The sequence below is a fragment of the Syngnathoides biaculeatus genome, chromosome 1 (genome assembly GCF_019802595.1).
Source record: "Syngnathoides biaculeatus isolate LvHL_M chromosome 1, ASM1980259v1, whole genome shotgun sequence".
NCBI lineage: Eukaryota > Metazoa > Chordata > Actinopteri > Syngnathiformes > Syngnathidae > Syngnathoides > Syngnathoides biaculeatus.
The window spans coordinates 10,671,794-10,685,842 of NC_084640.1; the positions used below are offsets into that span (position 1 = coordinate 10,671,794).

General features: G+C 44.5%; 1 protein-coding gene across 1 annotated transcript in view; it reads left to right on the forward strand.

Annotated features, from left to right (window-relative positions):
- ctdp1 (CTD (carboxy-terminal domain, RNA polymerase II, polypeptide A) phosphatase, subunit 1) overlaps window positions 1–7,267 on the forward strand; it is a 28,845-nt gene extending 21,578 nt beyond the window's left edge. Inside the window, exon 13 of the mRNA XM_061815503.1 lies at window positions 5,957–7,267. Coding sequence (XP_061671487.1) covers window positions 5,957–6,125 — 169 coding nt within the window. The 3' untranslated portion in view covers window positions 6,126–7,267. The remainder of the gene's footprint in view (window positions 1–5,956) is intronic.
- Window positions 7,268–14,049: the final 6,782 nt, after the last annotated feature.

The following is a 14,049-nucleotide window of genomic DNA, read 5'->3' on the forward strand; positions in this document are numbered from 1 at the left end:
CTCCTCTATTGGTGCCCCGCTTCCTTTAGTATTTGTTCAAAAGATTGCATTAGATTCATGTCGGCTGAGTGACAGGCCTTTGTTGTTCTGTTTGAATGCCGAACATTCATGCATGTTCTCTACTATAAGACCCTCCCAGTGCAACTAAATTAAATGTTAAGCGTAAAAATAAAAAAATACTCCTGTCATGCAGCTCGCGTGAGAAGCTAAACAGCACATAAAACCTACATCAACACATCCGGCTGCAGCGATTGTGTCTGTTCGACTGCGCTCCGTAATTATCAAATATGTCAGACGTAAGACTGAGCAAGGAACAAAGTGTGCAAAGCAAGGTTCCATTTGGCCCGGCTGCCGCTCGGAGGGAGAATTTGAACTTTGTTTGTCTTTTAAAGGTTGCCTGTCAGATGGATTATGGGAATAATGTTAATGTGAGTGCGGCCAGTGTTTCACCCGAGCGAATGTTATAGCTGTGACTGGTAAATGCTGAGTGGGGGGGGCAATCTGGAGTGTTGTCACCTTTCTCTGAAGTCAAATCAAATAATTGGAACTTGAACGTCAGACCTTCAGCTTGTTTGCCTTTCAAAGACACCTTGCTTACAAGAAATAATGGGATTCGAACGAATCCATTCCAGAGACTTTAAAAGATGTCATGTGTTAAATAACATTTTAGATTCTGTCATTGTTTGATAACACACTGAAAAATTTTAGCAAAGATTTGCCTTCGGGTGCCTCTATCGTGAGGATATTTGTTTAAAACGCTCGCGCATGCTGGTGTATCAATAGTTACGCAATCATACATGAATGATATCGGGCAACTGTGCTGAAGCATTGCATTGGGTGGCGGTTTCATAAATTCAAGTGCTGGGTGTGATCCGGATTTTAGCCTTGGACAACCAATTCTTACTCAAGTAGCGGGAGTGTGAAACGGCGCAATCAAACCTGCCCCTCCAACCCCCCCTGACGTAGCTCAGGCGTGCGAGCGAGGAATGGGAACGCTTACACGGGCTTTTGATGCATGAAAAGAGGAATAAGTGAACAGCGGTACCAACACCGCAAGGAATCTGACCCATTTTTTTTCTTCTTCTTCTTTGTCCCGGTCTGCGCTTCCAAGCTGCTGGCCTAAGCAATTTATTTTTTTATGTTTATTGTGAGGTTATAGTTCAAAATGACTCCCAGGGGAACGACGGCCTATTCAGAACTTTTGTTTATGGCTACACATCCAAAATGCACAAGGCTCCTACACGGAAAAGTGCAAAAGATGTAATGGGTAATTGTCCATAGGTGGTAATGTGAGGCTAAATGGTCGCTTGCGAGCAGCCAGTCCAGGGTGCACACAAAGTCATCTGGGATTATCCAAGACTTCAGAGAAAAGTTGATTTTGTGTGTTCAAACTCAATTACATGTGAGGTATTATTCTTGTGCACTGGCAGAATCACATTCTTCTGTAGTATCTGTGACTTTGGGTGTGCATGGCTTCAAGTGTGAGATGATCCCCAAACTTTCTTTCCTCCTTGTCTTCCCACCATCACAGCGTCTCATTTCTTGCCTGCGGTGACATTCATTTGAAAAAAACAATCCCGTAAAGCCTCGCAGTAGAGATTTTGCTTGTCGCTTTAATTTATTTATTTTTTGTATTTGAATTATTTGAGTTTGTGGAGTACTGTCCGTTGCTCCAACTTTGAACATTTGTTGGAAGTGTATATCTTCTCCTCCTTTGGCCAACTGCGACTCATTATATTGACTATTAATCAACAGCGATGCTAAAAGAGATGCCATCGCTTTTTTTAATTAACCAAATCCCACCTTAAAACGCGATTGATCGGAAGCTTCCGGCGCTCGCCGCCCTCCGTCGGGACTCGTGCGAGTCTTACTCACAGGACGTCAGGAGAACTGCAACCTGGAATGGACACTCCTCGTTAGGAGCTCCTCATTAGCGGCCACCTTTTCGCGGCGGGGCAATTAGCGCGATGCGGAGGCTACGCTTTTAGCTCGGCGCTCTCCGCCCACTCAAGTGGCTGACGAGGAGGGGACGAGCAGTGGGTAGGACAGGGTGGCAAAATTGGTCTTTGTTTTTAATATTTCATGTTGGGAACTGTGTTCAAAAACTCATTTCTTTTTTTTTTAATAATTTCCAGCTGAAGCGATAACCCTGGTTGAGGGGTTCATAGCGCATATTAAATAAATGGTCTAATTTTCCTCCTTAATTAAGTCCATCTTGTACTTCTTGTACTTGTACTTCTGTACTTCAACTTCCAAATGCGTGCTACAGCTCAGGAGTACATTTACAAAAGTTGCAACATTTTTTTTGGAGGATACATTTTGCTCAGCTGGTAAAGGGTCGGGCTCACAGTTCTGAGGACCCGGGTTCGATCCCGGCCCCGCCCATGTGGAGTTTGCATGTTCTCACCGTGCCTGCGTGGCTTTTCTCCGGGCACTCCGGTTTCCTCCCACATCCCAAAAACGTGCAACATTAATTGGACCCTCTAAATTGTGATTGTGAGTCCGATGTGCCCTGCGATTGGCTGGCAACCAGTTCAGGGTGTACCTCACCTCCTGCCTGTTGACAGCTGGGATAGGCTCCAGCATTCCAGTGACCCTCGTGAGCATAAGCGGCAAAAAAATGGATGGATTTGTATAAAATTAGCAAAAAAAATGCCTTCCTGAATAGCTGCAGCATTCCCATGTACTAAAGAGCTCTTTATTCAATTAATTTGGATTTAAGCCTCCGCCTTGACACTTTCCCTTAGTAGGCTCATTATTTCTGAGCTAATAAAGATAAAATAAGGGGCATCAGATCAGGGGTGAGTGCTTGGTTGGTTGCATAACTGAAGCAACAACAAAAAAAAAAAAAACGGAATTTTACTAAAATATTCTGAGGGTGTAGTTTGCTGTGCCTTTTCTTTTTTTTTTTTTTTTTTTTTGGAAAGTGGATTAAGCCGTTTTGGTTCAAAAGTTTGCTTAAAACAGGCTCAACTATCGGAAATCCTTTTTGAAAAGTTGGCCACTTTGTGCTGTCAAGTCAATTCTTAATTTGAGTTCTTTGGTTTTCGCGCATCTCCTCCCCGATGCTGTCAAACTCATCTCGTATCACTTCTGTAGTGTTTGGACAAAAGTATTCAATCTCAAGCCATCCGATGCATTTAATTACTTTTGATGTGCGGGCTATTGCGCTTGCTCGGTGACTACACAGTTTGCATCGCTTTTCTACGTTTTCCTTGTGCTTCACCTTCCAGCCATGGCCAATTAACACGAACTTGAGAACAATATTGTCGGAAATGGGAGAAAAATTAAAGTTATGTACGGCATTTGTATTTAAATGTGTTTCTTCAGATATGCAATACTTTACTAAAACGGTCCATTAAGTAGCCAGGATAAGAAAAATCCCATGACCGAATGCAGTCGGCTGGGATTTGCCTCATTTTCTTCGCTCTTGGGCCCAATAAATAATCATTAATCCCTTCTTTCACCGGTGGCGGACCCTCGGGTTAACCCCTGACTGCCCGCTCTTGAACTTGTGGCTCTGGATATTAACGCTTCGTGTTCCTTCGTCGGCGCCAGTCTGTTGTCGTGACGCCGCTCCAGACCTCCACCCACCCTCGGCGCGCACCGTTAGGGTCCGCAGGGGTCCGCCCGGCCTGTCACGCCGACGGCCCTCCGGGCTGATGTCGGCTGACATCTAACCTTTAATGAACACAAAACCGCAGTCTCGCTGTTGTGGGAGGCTGTCTGACAGCGCTGTGGTCTAATGAGGGGGGGGGGGTCTTCTCAGCAGAGTCGGTGTCAGCCCCACCCCCACAATAAGTAGACGACCGGTGCGCTCCTCATTAGCATCATGCACAGTCCTTCTGCGGGGTGTGCGTGTGTCACCGAGAACCTCAAATGTGTTTACAGCCTCGGCGAGGCCTTCAAGAGCCGCTTAGACGCGGACACTCGGTCCTGCCGCTTCCATCGGGAAGCTGAGAACGGTCCGTTTGGAATAAGACGGGTTGGAACCCCGAGTCTGAGACGTAGTCAACTTAGTTGGAACTGTGAACCAGGGCAGAAAAGCACACAAAAAGTCTCTCGGGGTGTGTTTCTTTTTGTCTGCTTGGAATCAGTTGGACTTGCACCTGACGTGCATGTGCTGCTGTTATCGTACATCTTTGTTGTTGTTCCTTCCGCTGTCACGCCGTCGCCATCCCCTTGATCACGGCATTGGTAATTCCTCGCTCGCTCATGGCACCGAGGAGCGTCTTCTTAGGGCTGCTACGTGAACAACAGTCCACGCGGAGAACAAACGCTGATTAATTGCGCCGAGTAACTCTCGAGGGGCCGCCCCGCGTTCTCGGAGCTGCAAATTATTTTTGTTTTCTACGTCTTTGTTGTTGTTGTTGTTGTTGTTTTTGTTTTGTTTTTCCCTTTTATTGTGAATGGCTTTCATGTTTAATGAGAACAAATGTCGCAGCGCCGTTGCTTTTCACCCGCTTCGTTTGCTGACCACATTTCAGGACCTCATTTTACCGTCCGACGTGAGTGAAAATGAATTCAGATAAGAGTAGATCAAATGACCATAATTTCCAGCCTACAAAGCGCCCATGATTATAAGCCTCAATCAGTACATTTGTAAAGGAAATACCATTTGGTACATACATAAGCCGCACCTGTGTAAAAGACGCAAGTCCCACATTGAAACACAAGATGTTTACAAAGAAAGACTTTTCAAAGTTTTAATACCTTAGCTTAGCTTAACATAGCAACAACACGGTAGCACGAATAAAAAAACGAGCCGCGGCAGCTACACAGTAGCAACACGGTAGGACAACGCTAGCAGGGCCGGTTAAAAACCAACATGCCTAAATCACTGAGACGCGGCAGTAACACAGCAGCAACGCGCTCATGCTAGCGCGGCGCTAACAGGGCCAGTTAGAAAAATATATAACGGTAAAAATTACTGAGACGCGGCATTAACGCAGCAGCAACAGGCTACCGCAGCGCTGACAGGGTTAGCCGGTAATACCAGTAAAAGTCAATTCCTCAGCACATATATTCCACACAGAGTTTAACGCTAGCGCCATGCTAGTGCTAACACTAGCGCCACGCTAACAGGGCCGGTTAAAAAAAAATACATATTGGTAAAAAATCACTGAGACACGGCAGTAACACGCTAGTGCAGCGCTAACAGGGTTACTGGTAAAAGTCACTTCCTCGGCACATATATTCGACCGGTGTCACTCATACGTTTTCCGCTCAAGTGCTCCCTTGCGGCCGTTAGAAAGAAATGCACAAATTGGCCGCATCACCGCACAAACCGCACGGTTGAAAAAGTCGCGGCTAATCGGTCGGAAATTACGGGAGATCAACAAAGTTCAATCGCGCTTTGAATTACTGTAGCGCATTTGCTAATTTCCATTAAGGTCATCCATGGCCTTTCACTTATATATTTAACATAAAGCTATGAAATACACTTTTGATGACATTTTTTTTGTTTGGTTGAACAGTTTGGCATTTAAATATGCAATATTTAATTCTGTTTTGTGTTTGTTTTTACAACAAACTTCAACTGGTCGTCACACTTACACAGCTTGAAGCAAGCATACTGTGCCTCTTTTTTTAGAGAATTGCGCAAGTGAGCGTGTGCGAACACGCGCTAATAAACACTTTCAAAAGTTTGTTTTTATGAGATTGTGTTTTGATACGTTCAAATCTGTTTAAAAACCGGTACTATAATTTTCCACAGCATCTGAACTCAGCAAAACACAAGGCGGGATTTGTGTTCGGCTTATATTGGCAAGGTATATCCAATTTTTCCATTCATGCTGCAGTCATATTGGAGGATATTTGCTATTAATAGCTGATGCTATTATTATTATTATTTATTTGGAAGAGGTTATCGTTCTTTTTACTCACGCTGCCATAACTGAGGCACGTGGGCGAATATTGCCAGCGGCCCATCTAAAACGTCGTTTTTCGTCTGCAGGAAACGAAAGCGCGACGAGGTCGCCAAGGAAGAGGACAAGGACGGCGAGTCCTCCAAAGAGTCCGACGACGAAGAGGACGAGGAGGAGGAGGACGAGGAGGAGGGAAGTTCCTCAGAGGCGGACGAGATGGCCGCCGCTTTGGAGGCGGAGCTCAATGACTTTATGTGAAGTGGGACACACGCACACACACACACACACACACACACACACACCACACACACACACACACACACACGCTGTAAACAAAACAATGAATGTCCTGTACAGAAAGTTTTTGTAGCATTAATATTGCTGATAGTTTTTTTTCTCCCCTTTGCTGGGTACCAAACTATTTGACATTGTTTTATTATGAAGAAAAATAAAATGTAGAAAAAAAATTTGATACTTTTTTTTTTTTTTTTTTTTTCTATTTCGATTTTTATATTGTTGGGGGAAAAAAAGTGGCGATATGTTGTGGTCGCTTATGCCAAAGAATTCAGTAGGTTTGTAAACGTCGTGCAGCTAAACATTATGGATATTGATATTTTATTTGTGTCAACACGGCAACACTGGTCATCCCTTTTATTTGTACATAGGATGATGATGAGATATGTGATGTTTGAGCTCTTCTCGTGCACTTTGACCCCATATCACGTTCATGTTGTCGCGACGGCCTTTTCCGACTATTTTACACCGGAGCCAATTGTACATATGTTGTCATAGAAACACACATTTGTTGTCATCTCATGCAGCTTGTACATTTTTTTTTTTTTTTAATATGTGCATTATATTACTGGTATTTTTCACTTGTTTTATATATATAAAAAGTGCTTTGCCGCCATCTTGTGGCATCTCTAGGCAATTTATCTTTTCGGGTGGGTGTCCATTACTTGCAGTTTTTTTTCCTCTTTGCTGGCGTGAATATCGGAGGTTTGCCGTGTTTATTAAGAAAACGTGAACTTGGCCCAAAATGAAAATTATTATTTTTGTCGGTTCTAACAGGAAGTGGTGCGTCACCTGAGCCACCATGCGGGTTAAATTGAAGTTTCAGGGGTGTTTTAGGCCCGCTTTGTAATTAATGACCGATCATTCTTGTGGATATAGATTATAAACATTATATTGTGGTCAAGATGTGTACATTAATCTCTATTTTTTTTTTTTTATATTAACCACCTCCCGGCTCCTGGATCGGTAAATCTCAACCATTTCACCTCCAGTAATCCCACTGGTCCTTTGTATTTGTGCTTTTTAATCATCATTCTACTTAGATGTTAGATTTTCCTACTCGGCGCCGACAGAGAAGATACTTTTGACGAAATAAAGATGTTTGAAACGAAAAACGGCGCCGTAGCTTTTCTTTCCGACTGACGGCGGTATCCCCCCCCCCCCCCCCCCCCCACCACGTGTGCCAGCTGGGCCTTCAACGCCGTAATCATGGCGCGCCGCGCCGCAAGACTCCGGTCCGCCACTTAACGGCTCCTTTGTCATGGAAACCGCCGGCGAGCCATTCGGGCCGCGTTCCATCTCGCCGCTCGGCTCGAGACAAGCGGGAGGTCGTTAGATGGGCACTAGTCATCCGTTTATGGAAGAGACAACATGTTGTTTCCTCTTTTAAATGCCGTGTTTTCCGCACTTTTCCTGGCCCGAACCGAAACGTTGTTGTGTGCGAGGTGTGGCCTAAAGTGCCCGACATCTGCTCCGTGGCGCTATCATCTCGTCAGACGGCGTAATGGCTCGTCAGGTGCCAGGGTTGATTATCATCGCCCAGCGGGACTCGCAAGCAATGTTCCCTCTAAAGCTGCGCAACTGCGCATTTGCGCACTTGTCGCACGGTCTCAGCGCCGAGGAAAACCGATCCAGCGCCGTGAACTACAGCCTGATGTGTTTTGTTTTGTTTTGTTTTTGCACACTGCCTTTCACAAAGAGCTGCTGCTGCTACTACTTTACCTGACACCACCCCCCTCCGCTCTTAAAGGGGTACACTCATAATTACAAACATATGTGAATAATAATAAATGTATGTGAATAATGGAAAAAAAATGGTGGAACTGAACGATGTAACTTCAATGGATGACACTGACCACAGTGTCTATGTCTGATGTTGCTCACAGCGGTCAAAAGGGGGCGCTCACGGCCTTATCGTGTTTGCTCAGACACGTCAAAAATTAGAAGGAACATTGCACGCAAGGCTATTTCAAATAGACGTTTACACGGATGGATGGACCTTTAGTCAATAGCGTGGTCCTCGAAGCGCGGTGAGGGATGCGGTCTCGGGTGAGTCCGTGAGACTGTACCAAAAGGGTGTCAAAGTTCTGGTAAATTTCCATGGGAATTCAAGATTCGCGTCATTTTAACATTTTATATATATCGTGTGATCTTATATAAAGCTCACAAGTTGCGTTCATCACCATAAGTGTGACATTTACTAGCTTCATTAACCGCTGAGAATATTAATCATCCCACAGTTAATTTCCGCTCGTCCTGAAATATGACTCGCGTCGCTCCTCCTCCTTCTTCTCCTCGTCCGTGGCCATATATACAAATGCATTTATTTCATTCGGAACATCAAAGTCTTTTCACGTTAGGATTTTTGTGTGCGGCAGCCTCCGTGCGCTGTTTACATAAGAGGGATTTTCTTCATCCTAAAGGAAGCGGGAAGCGAGATTATGATGAGTAGAAATTAAAAAAAAAAATGTGGACAAACATTTTTTGCCCTCAGGAAAAAAAAACAACAGGTGGCGCCGTTAGGTGGCGGTAAATACCGTGACTGATATCAGTGTGTATTGCAACGTAGATGCATACACACACATCTTGCCGAGTTGGTGTCTGTAAAGCTGATATTTGCGAAAGCTGTACCGATGTCCTCTCCGTTGAGTAATTCAACACCAGGTAGTGTATTGCAGATTTTTATGTATTTATTGATTTCGTCTCGTGAATTTTCCGCAGGATTTTGCCCCCACGGACTGTTATCACCGGCTCACGAATAAGACTTGCTCCTCGCATGCATATTTTGTTTTGGCATTATGCATCAAGCTTTATAAAAAAAAACCAATACTAAAGTAAATGGGTGGTCACTACTTTTGGGGATTTTTGTCTATTTTCGTTGGTTTTCAGCTATTGTGGGCGTGGTCCAGTAGCTAACCCTCGAGACAATTGGATCATTGTATTATTAAATATTGCTCACAATAGATTTTACTTAGAATTTTTTTTTACCATTTACCATAATTTTATTTGCCATTCACAGTGTATGATATTATAAATGTAATTACTGTAATTTCCGGCCCATAAGCCGCAACTTTTTTCACACGCTTTCAACCCTGCGGTTTATGCAGCGATGCAGCTAATTTGTGCATTTTTTTTCTAAGGGTCGCAAGGAAGCACTCGAGCGGAAAAGGTAAGAATGAGACCAGTGGATTATATGTGCCGAGGAAGTGACTTTTGGCCTTGTTAGTGCTGTGCTAGCATTAGCACTGTGCTAGTATGTTGCTGCTGTGTTACAGACATGTCTCACTGATATTTACCGGTAAGTTTTATTTTAAGCAACCCTGTTAGCATTAGCACTAGCTTTAGCGTGGCGCTAGTGCTAACACTAGCGTTTAACTCTTTCTGTGTTTCGTTTTTCTTTGTAAATATCTCGTGTTTTCAACGTGGGTTTCAATATGGGAGTGAGACCGGTGTAATATATGTGCCGAGGGAGTGACTTTTACCGGTCCGGCCCTGTCGGTGCTGCGCTAGCGGTGTTACTCCCGTGTCTCAGTGATTTATTTATTTATGTTTTTTTTTTTTTTTTACCGACCCTGTTAGCGCGGCACTAGTGTTAGCCCTAGCATTAAAATCCGTGTACTGTTTTTTTTCTTTCTAAATATCTCGTGTTTCAATGTGGGCACTTGTGGCTTTTACACAGGTGCGGTACCAAAAGGTATTTCTTTTACAAATGGACTGAGTGAGGCTTGTAACCAGGTGTAGGCCGGGAATTACGGCATATTTTATTTACACATCAAAGTTATATTTCATTTCAAGTAAATGCCTGCTACTAAAATTTGGTACTGACTTCTTTCTGCGTTTGAGTAAATAAACATAAACACCCAGCTGCAGCATATGAGGAAATCCAGCCCGCTGTGTCTTTTTTTTTTTTTTTTTTTTTGCTCTCGTGTTGCATCATGTTTGCGTCAAATTTGCTGAAAACGTGTAGGATGTAAGGCGGCGGTGCGTTCACAGCGCACAAGCGGGCACTTTGTGTGCTCGAGCAGCGTTCACGGATCGGCGATGCGAGCGCAACTCAATTAGCCAGCTGATGTTTAGCAGATTAGCACAAAAGGATATTATTTCCCCCCGCAGCTGGACCGAGATGATTGTATTCATTTAGGCGAGCTGGAAGTGCACCAGCAGGCCTTGTTCATTCTTCATCGTCTCCAGTAATGAAAAACACAAAAGCTTTTTAACGTTGTAAAAATTACACGTCTGCGCCGCTGTTGATTTGCAGCCCTCGTAAAGGCCGATACCGAGGCCGCGGGCTAAAGCGGGCGCCTCCCCTCGCGCTCTCGTGTCTTTTGGAAAATGCTTTAATTAATCAGGAAGTGGCTTCTGGCCGCAGTAGGAAGTGGACCGGCGCTCCGGCGCTGATTGCCTTGGAGATTCCCGCTCGGTTCTAATGGAACTTTAGCGGCCGGCGCAACTTTTGCCGGCCTTTTTGATCGCCAATTACGGGGCTGATCGCTTGTTGAAGTCGCCCCAGTGAGGAAGTTGGCCGCTGTTGGGTGGGTGGGGGGGGGGGCGGGGGTACAGTGCGTCATAGCTCCTCTCGGTCAAAACATTAAGAACAGCACTCAGCACTCAATGTACTATCTAACAAGTCTTCTTTGCCTCTCTGAGGAAGAGTGCAGAAAATTGGGGCTGTATTGGGAGGAAAGAGAAGTGACTTGGGGGAGGGGGGGGGGTCCTGTCATCTTTGTTGCTCACATTTCTCGCAGTAAAAGCCAAGCAAGCACTTTGCCACCTGATGAGACTGATAAAACGAGGAGGGGAAATGTTGCCTCTACACAGCGGTTGAGATGACAGCGCCGTACCTTATTTTTTTCCCCCCTCACAGTTTCTGCTTCACGTGGGCGCCGGCGGAATAAATGCGCGTACCGTACGGGAGCGCGTCAATCAAGGCCCGGGCGACACCTCTGCGTGCCCGCTCGCCGCTCCGTGCCGCCTGCTGACATTTGAGGCAAGACGGGAAAATGGAGCGCACAGTGGATGTCATTTTTTCAAGTGCTTTCGTTCCAAAGTGATTCGGCCATTATGAGTCATTATCTCTGAAGTCGACAACTTTGGAGATGCGGGCACAACGTTGCCCCCCCCCCCAACCCAACTTGGCTTCATGTTCGATCAACATTTATTATACAAGCTTCCCGTCTCACGCAGCTTTGGCAAATAGAATAGCGGCGAGGCAGCCGGGTTCTGCGACGCTTGATTTGTTGCTTTGTCTTGCTGTGCCGTCGTCTAAAGATTCCAGCGGAGAACGCTTTTATTTTGCTTTGCAGTTTGGCACATTTTTCTTCTTCTATGTTTCTAATAAGCGGAATGAGAGGTCTCTGCTGTCAGTGATTTTGTGCGACAATTTGACATTTGGAATGATGCTAGGTGGCTACATGTTAGCATCACTGCTGACCGATTTGAAAAGGATTTCTGTTGTTTTTGTAACCCTCGACCGAATAAGCGCAATTAGTGGCCATCGTTGTCAGCCATCTAGTGGGATAGTCTTTCGGCGACTTCCTGTCTGCGTCACATAGCCACGGAGACCTAACGTCGCCATACTAGGTGACTACATGTTAGCATCGCGACTGACCGATTTGAAAATGATTTTTGTTCTTGTTATTGTTGTAAACTTTCACCTAATAAGCACAATTAGTGGCGATCGTCGTCAGCCATCTTGTTGGATAGTCTTTCAGCGACTTCCTGTCTGCGTCACCTAGCAACGTAGCCTAGCGTCGCCATGCTAGGTGGCTACATGTTAGCGTCGCTAGTGAGCGATTTAACCGTGTCCAGTTTTGCCTGAGTGAAATTGAATTGAAAATTTTATTTGTATGCTTTTAGCTAATTGTCTAGGAATTTAATCGTTAGAATGAGCACTGTTGTGACGTTTTCATATTTTTAAACTGATTATCTCAGACTATAATTAATATAAAGTACACTGCAAGAGCAGTTAGTGACTTTCAAAATGTAATAGCTTTTATTTCTCAATAATTGAAAGATGATTGGCCGGGGGAAATGATGTGGCTCAACCGCCGAGTGCTGCCGGGTCCGCTCGATTCACCAAATGGAGCTTCCTTGGCGTATTAAAAGAAAATTCACAGTTAGGAATCTCTGTAATAAGAAAAGCCACAGTCGGTATTTGCAGTTTATCCTTTCAAAAGTAACATCAAACGAGCGTTATTACATCATTATCCTTCGAATGGAGCAGCAAGACGCAGATTTCACGTTAAAATTGGGCTGCAAATTTGGAGCGCGTGTGCCCTTCACAGCATTTTAAATGTACCTTTTGGCATCTTTGAAGAATTGTTTACAGTTGTTTTTTTTTTTTTTTTTAATTCATGTATTTTGTATGTTTTGTAGCTGCTCGTGAACATCTCAAGTCAATCTCTCGTGCCGTCCTGCAATTAGGCCGAGATCCAACCCCGTGGTGAGTTACTGCATTAATGGGTCAAAGTGCGGTACCCTTGAGAAACAAGCTATATGTTTACAATAAACAAAAAATAAATAAATACATAAGATCGATATGAACACAGCAGCAGTGCTTAATTCCACAAGGATGCTGTAAATCCCACAGCAAGGTCGGAATGTCAGGATCGTCGAGGAAATTCCCCGAACGTAGCACAAACGAGGCGTCGGCAGCTCAGCCTGCATGCCGGACGTTCTGCTGAATTCGGATTGGCGGCCATGTTTTCACGTGGCGGTCATTCTCGTGTGCGGCGGCGCTTAAAAATTAACACGATGCGCATTTACATGGCAACATGGCTGCCATCAGCTGCCAAGAACTCCTTGAATTTGGGACTTGGCGGACTCGCGGCTGGCTTGGTCCACCCAATCAGAGTGAATGTCAGCTTCATGGCTCCTCCAGGGGACACATGGGATAAAAAAAAAAAAAATCCAATTCCACTTTACCGCATTTGAGGCCGGCTCCACGTTTGCGCTGGATCTCAGTTGTACTCGTTTATTTATGAAGCGCGCCTAATAAAGTAACTTTGAGATGAATAAGTCACAGCGCCGGCGGAGATGTTCAAGTTGTTGTCGTCATCGTTAAACTGTTTTGTGAAGCGGCAGTCAAAATGCGAAAGAAGTCATGCGTACTGTTAGGCTACAGATTTACACATTTAGGTTACAATTATTCCTTATTACATATATATATATATTTTAGGAAACCTTCCATAGAAAGGTGCTTTGTCCTGGTGTTGTGGTTTCAGGCTCCGGCATTCAACCGTAAACATGGGGAAAACGCAAACTCTGCACTGTACGAAATCGTTTTCGGGTGGGAGTCCAATTTGAGCTATATGAAAATGTTTCTTCACTATTTATGAATTTTTGATTTGAATGGAGGTTGTCCCTTTTATCGAGCTCGGATTTTGTTGGTATTTGGCTGAATGGAGTCATCAATGTGTTATTTAACCATCGAAGCTAATGAAAGTTGCAGTTGTAAAATTTTAAACGACTTGTACTTGAACACAAGCAGAAGCAACAAATGGAGACGGAAGAAACAACAATGCTAATATATATATATATATATATATATATATATATATACTATGTGAAAATGAACTGCTATTCATTAAAAGAAAAGAAAAACTGCAGTCAAAGAGGAAATAAAAACACCAAAGGGTACCGAGTACGCTTCCATGAGGAACACCGCTCGATTACCACATTTCGAACGCGTCGCTTGTACACTCCAAGAAATGCATGCCAGTGTGAGAGCCCATTTAAGTCCCCCCCGGGGCGTAATTTAGTGTACTGTATTGTCGTCCACAGTAAGCCAGTGGCCGTCTTAACGCACAGTGGAGTCTTTTTAAACGGCAGTTAATTGGAGTGAAGAGGGCGCGCCGAGGGGAGGAAGTGGACGGCAAACAATGCCCAG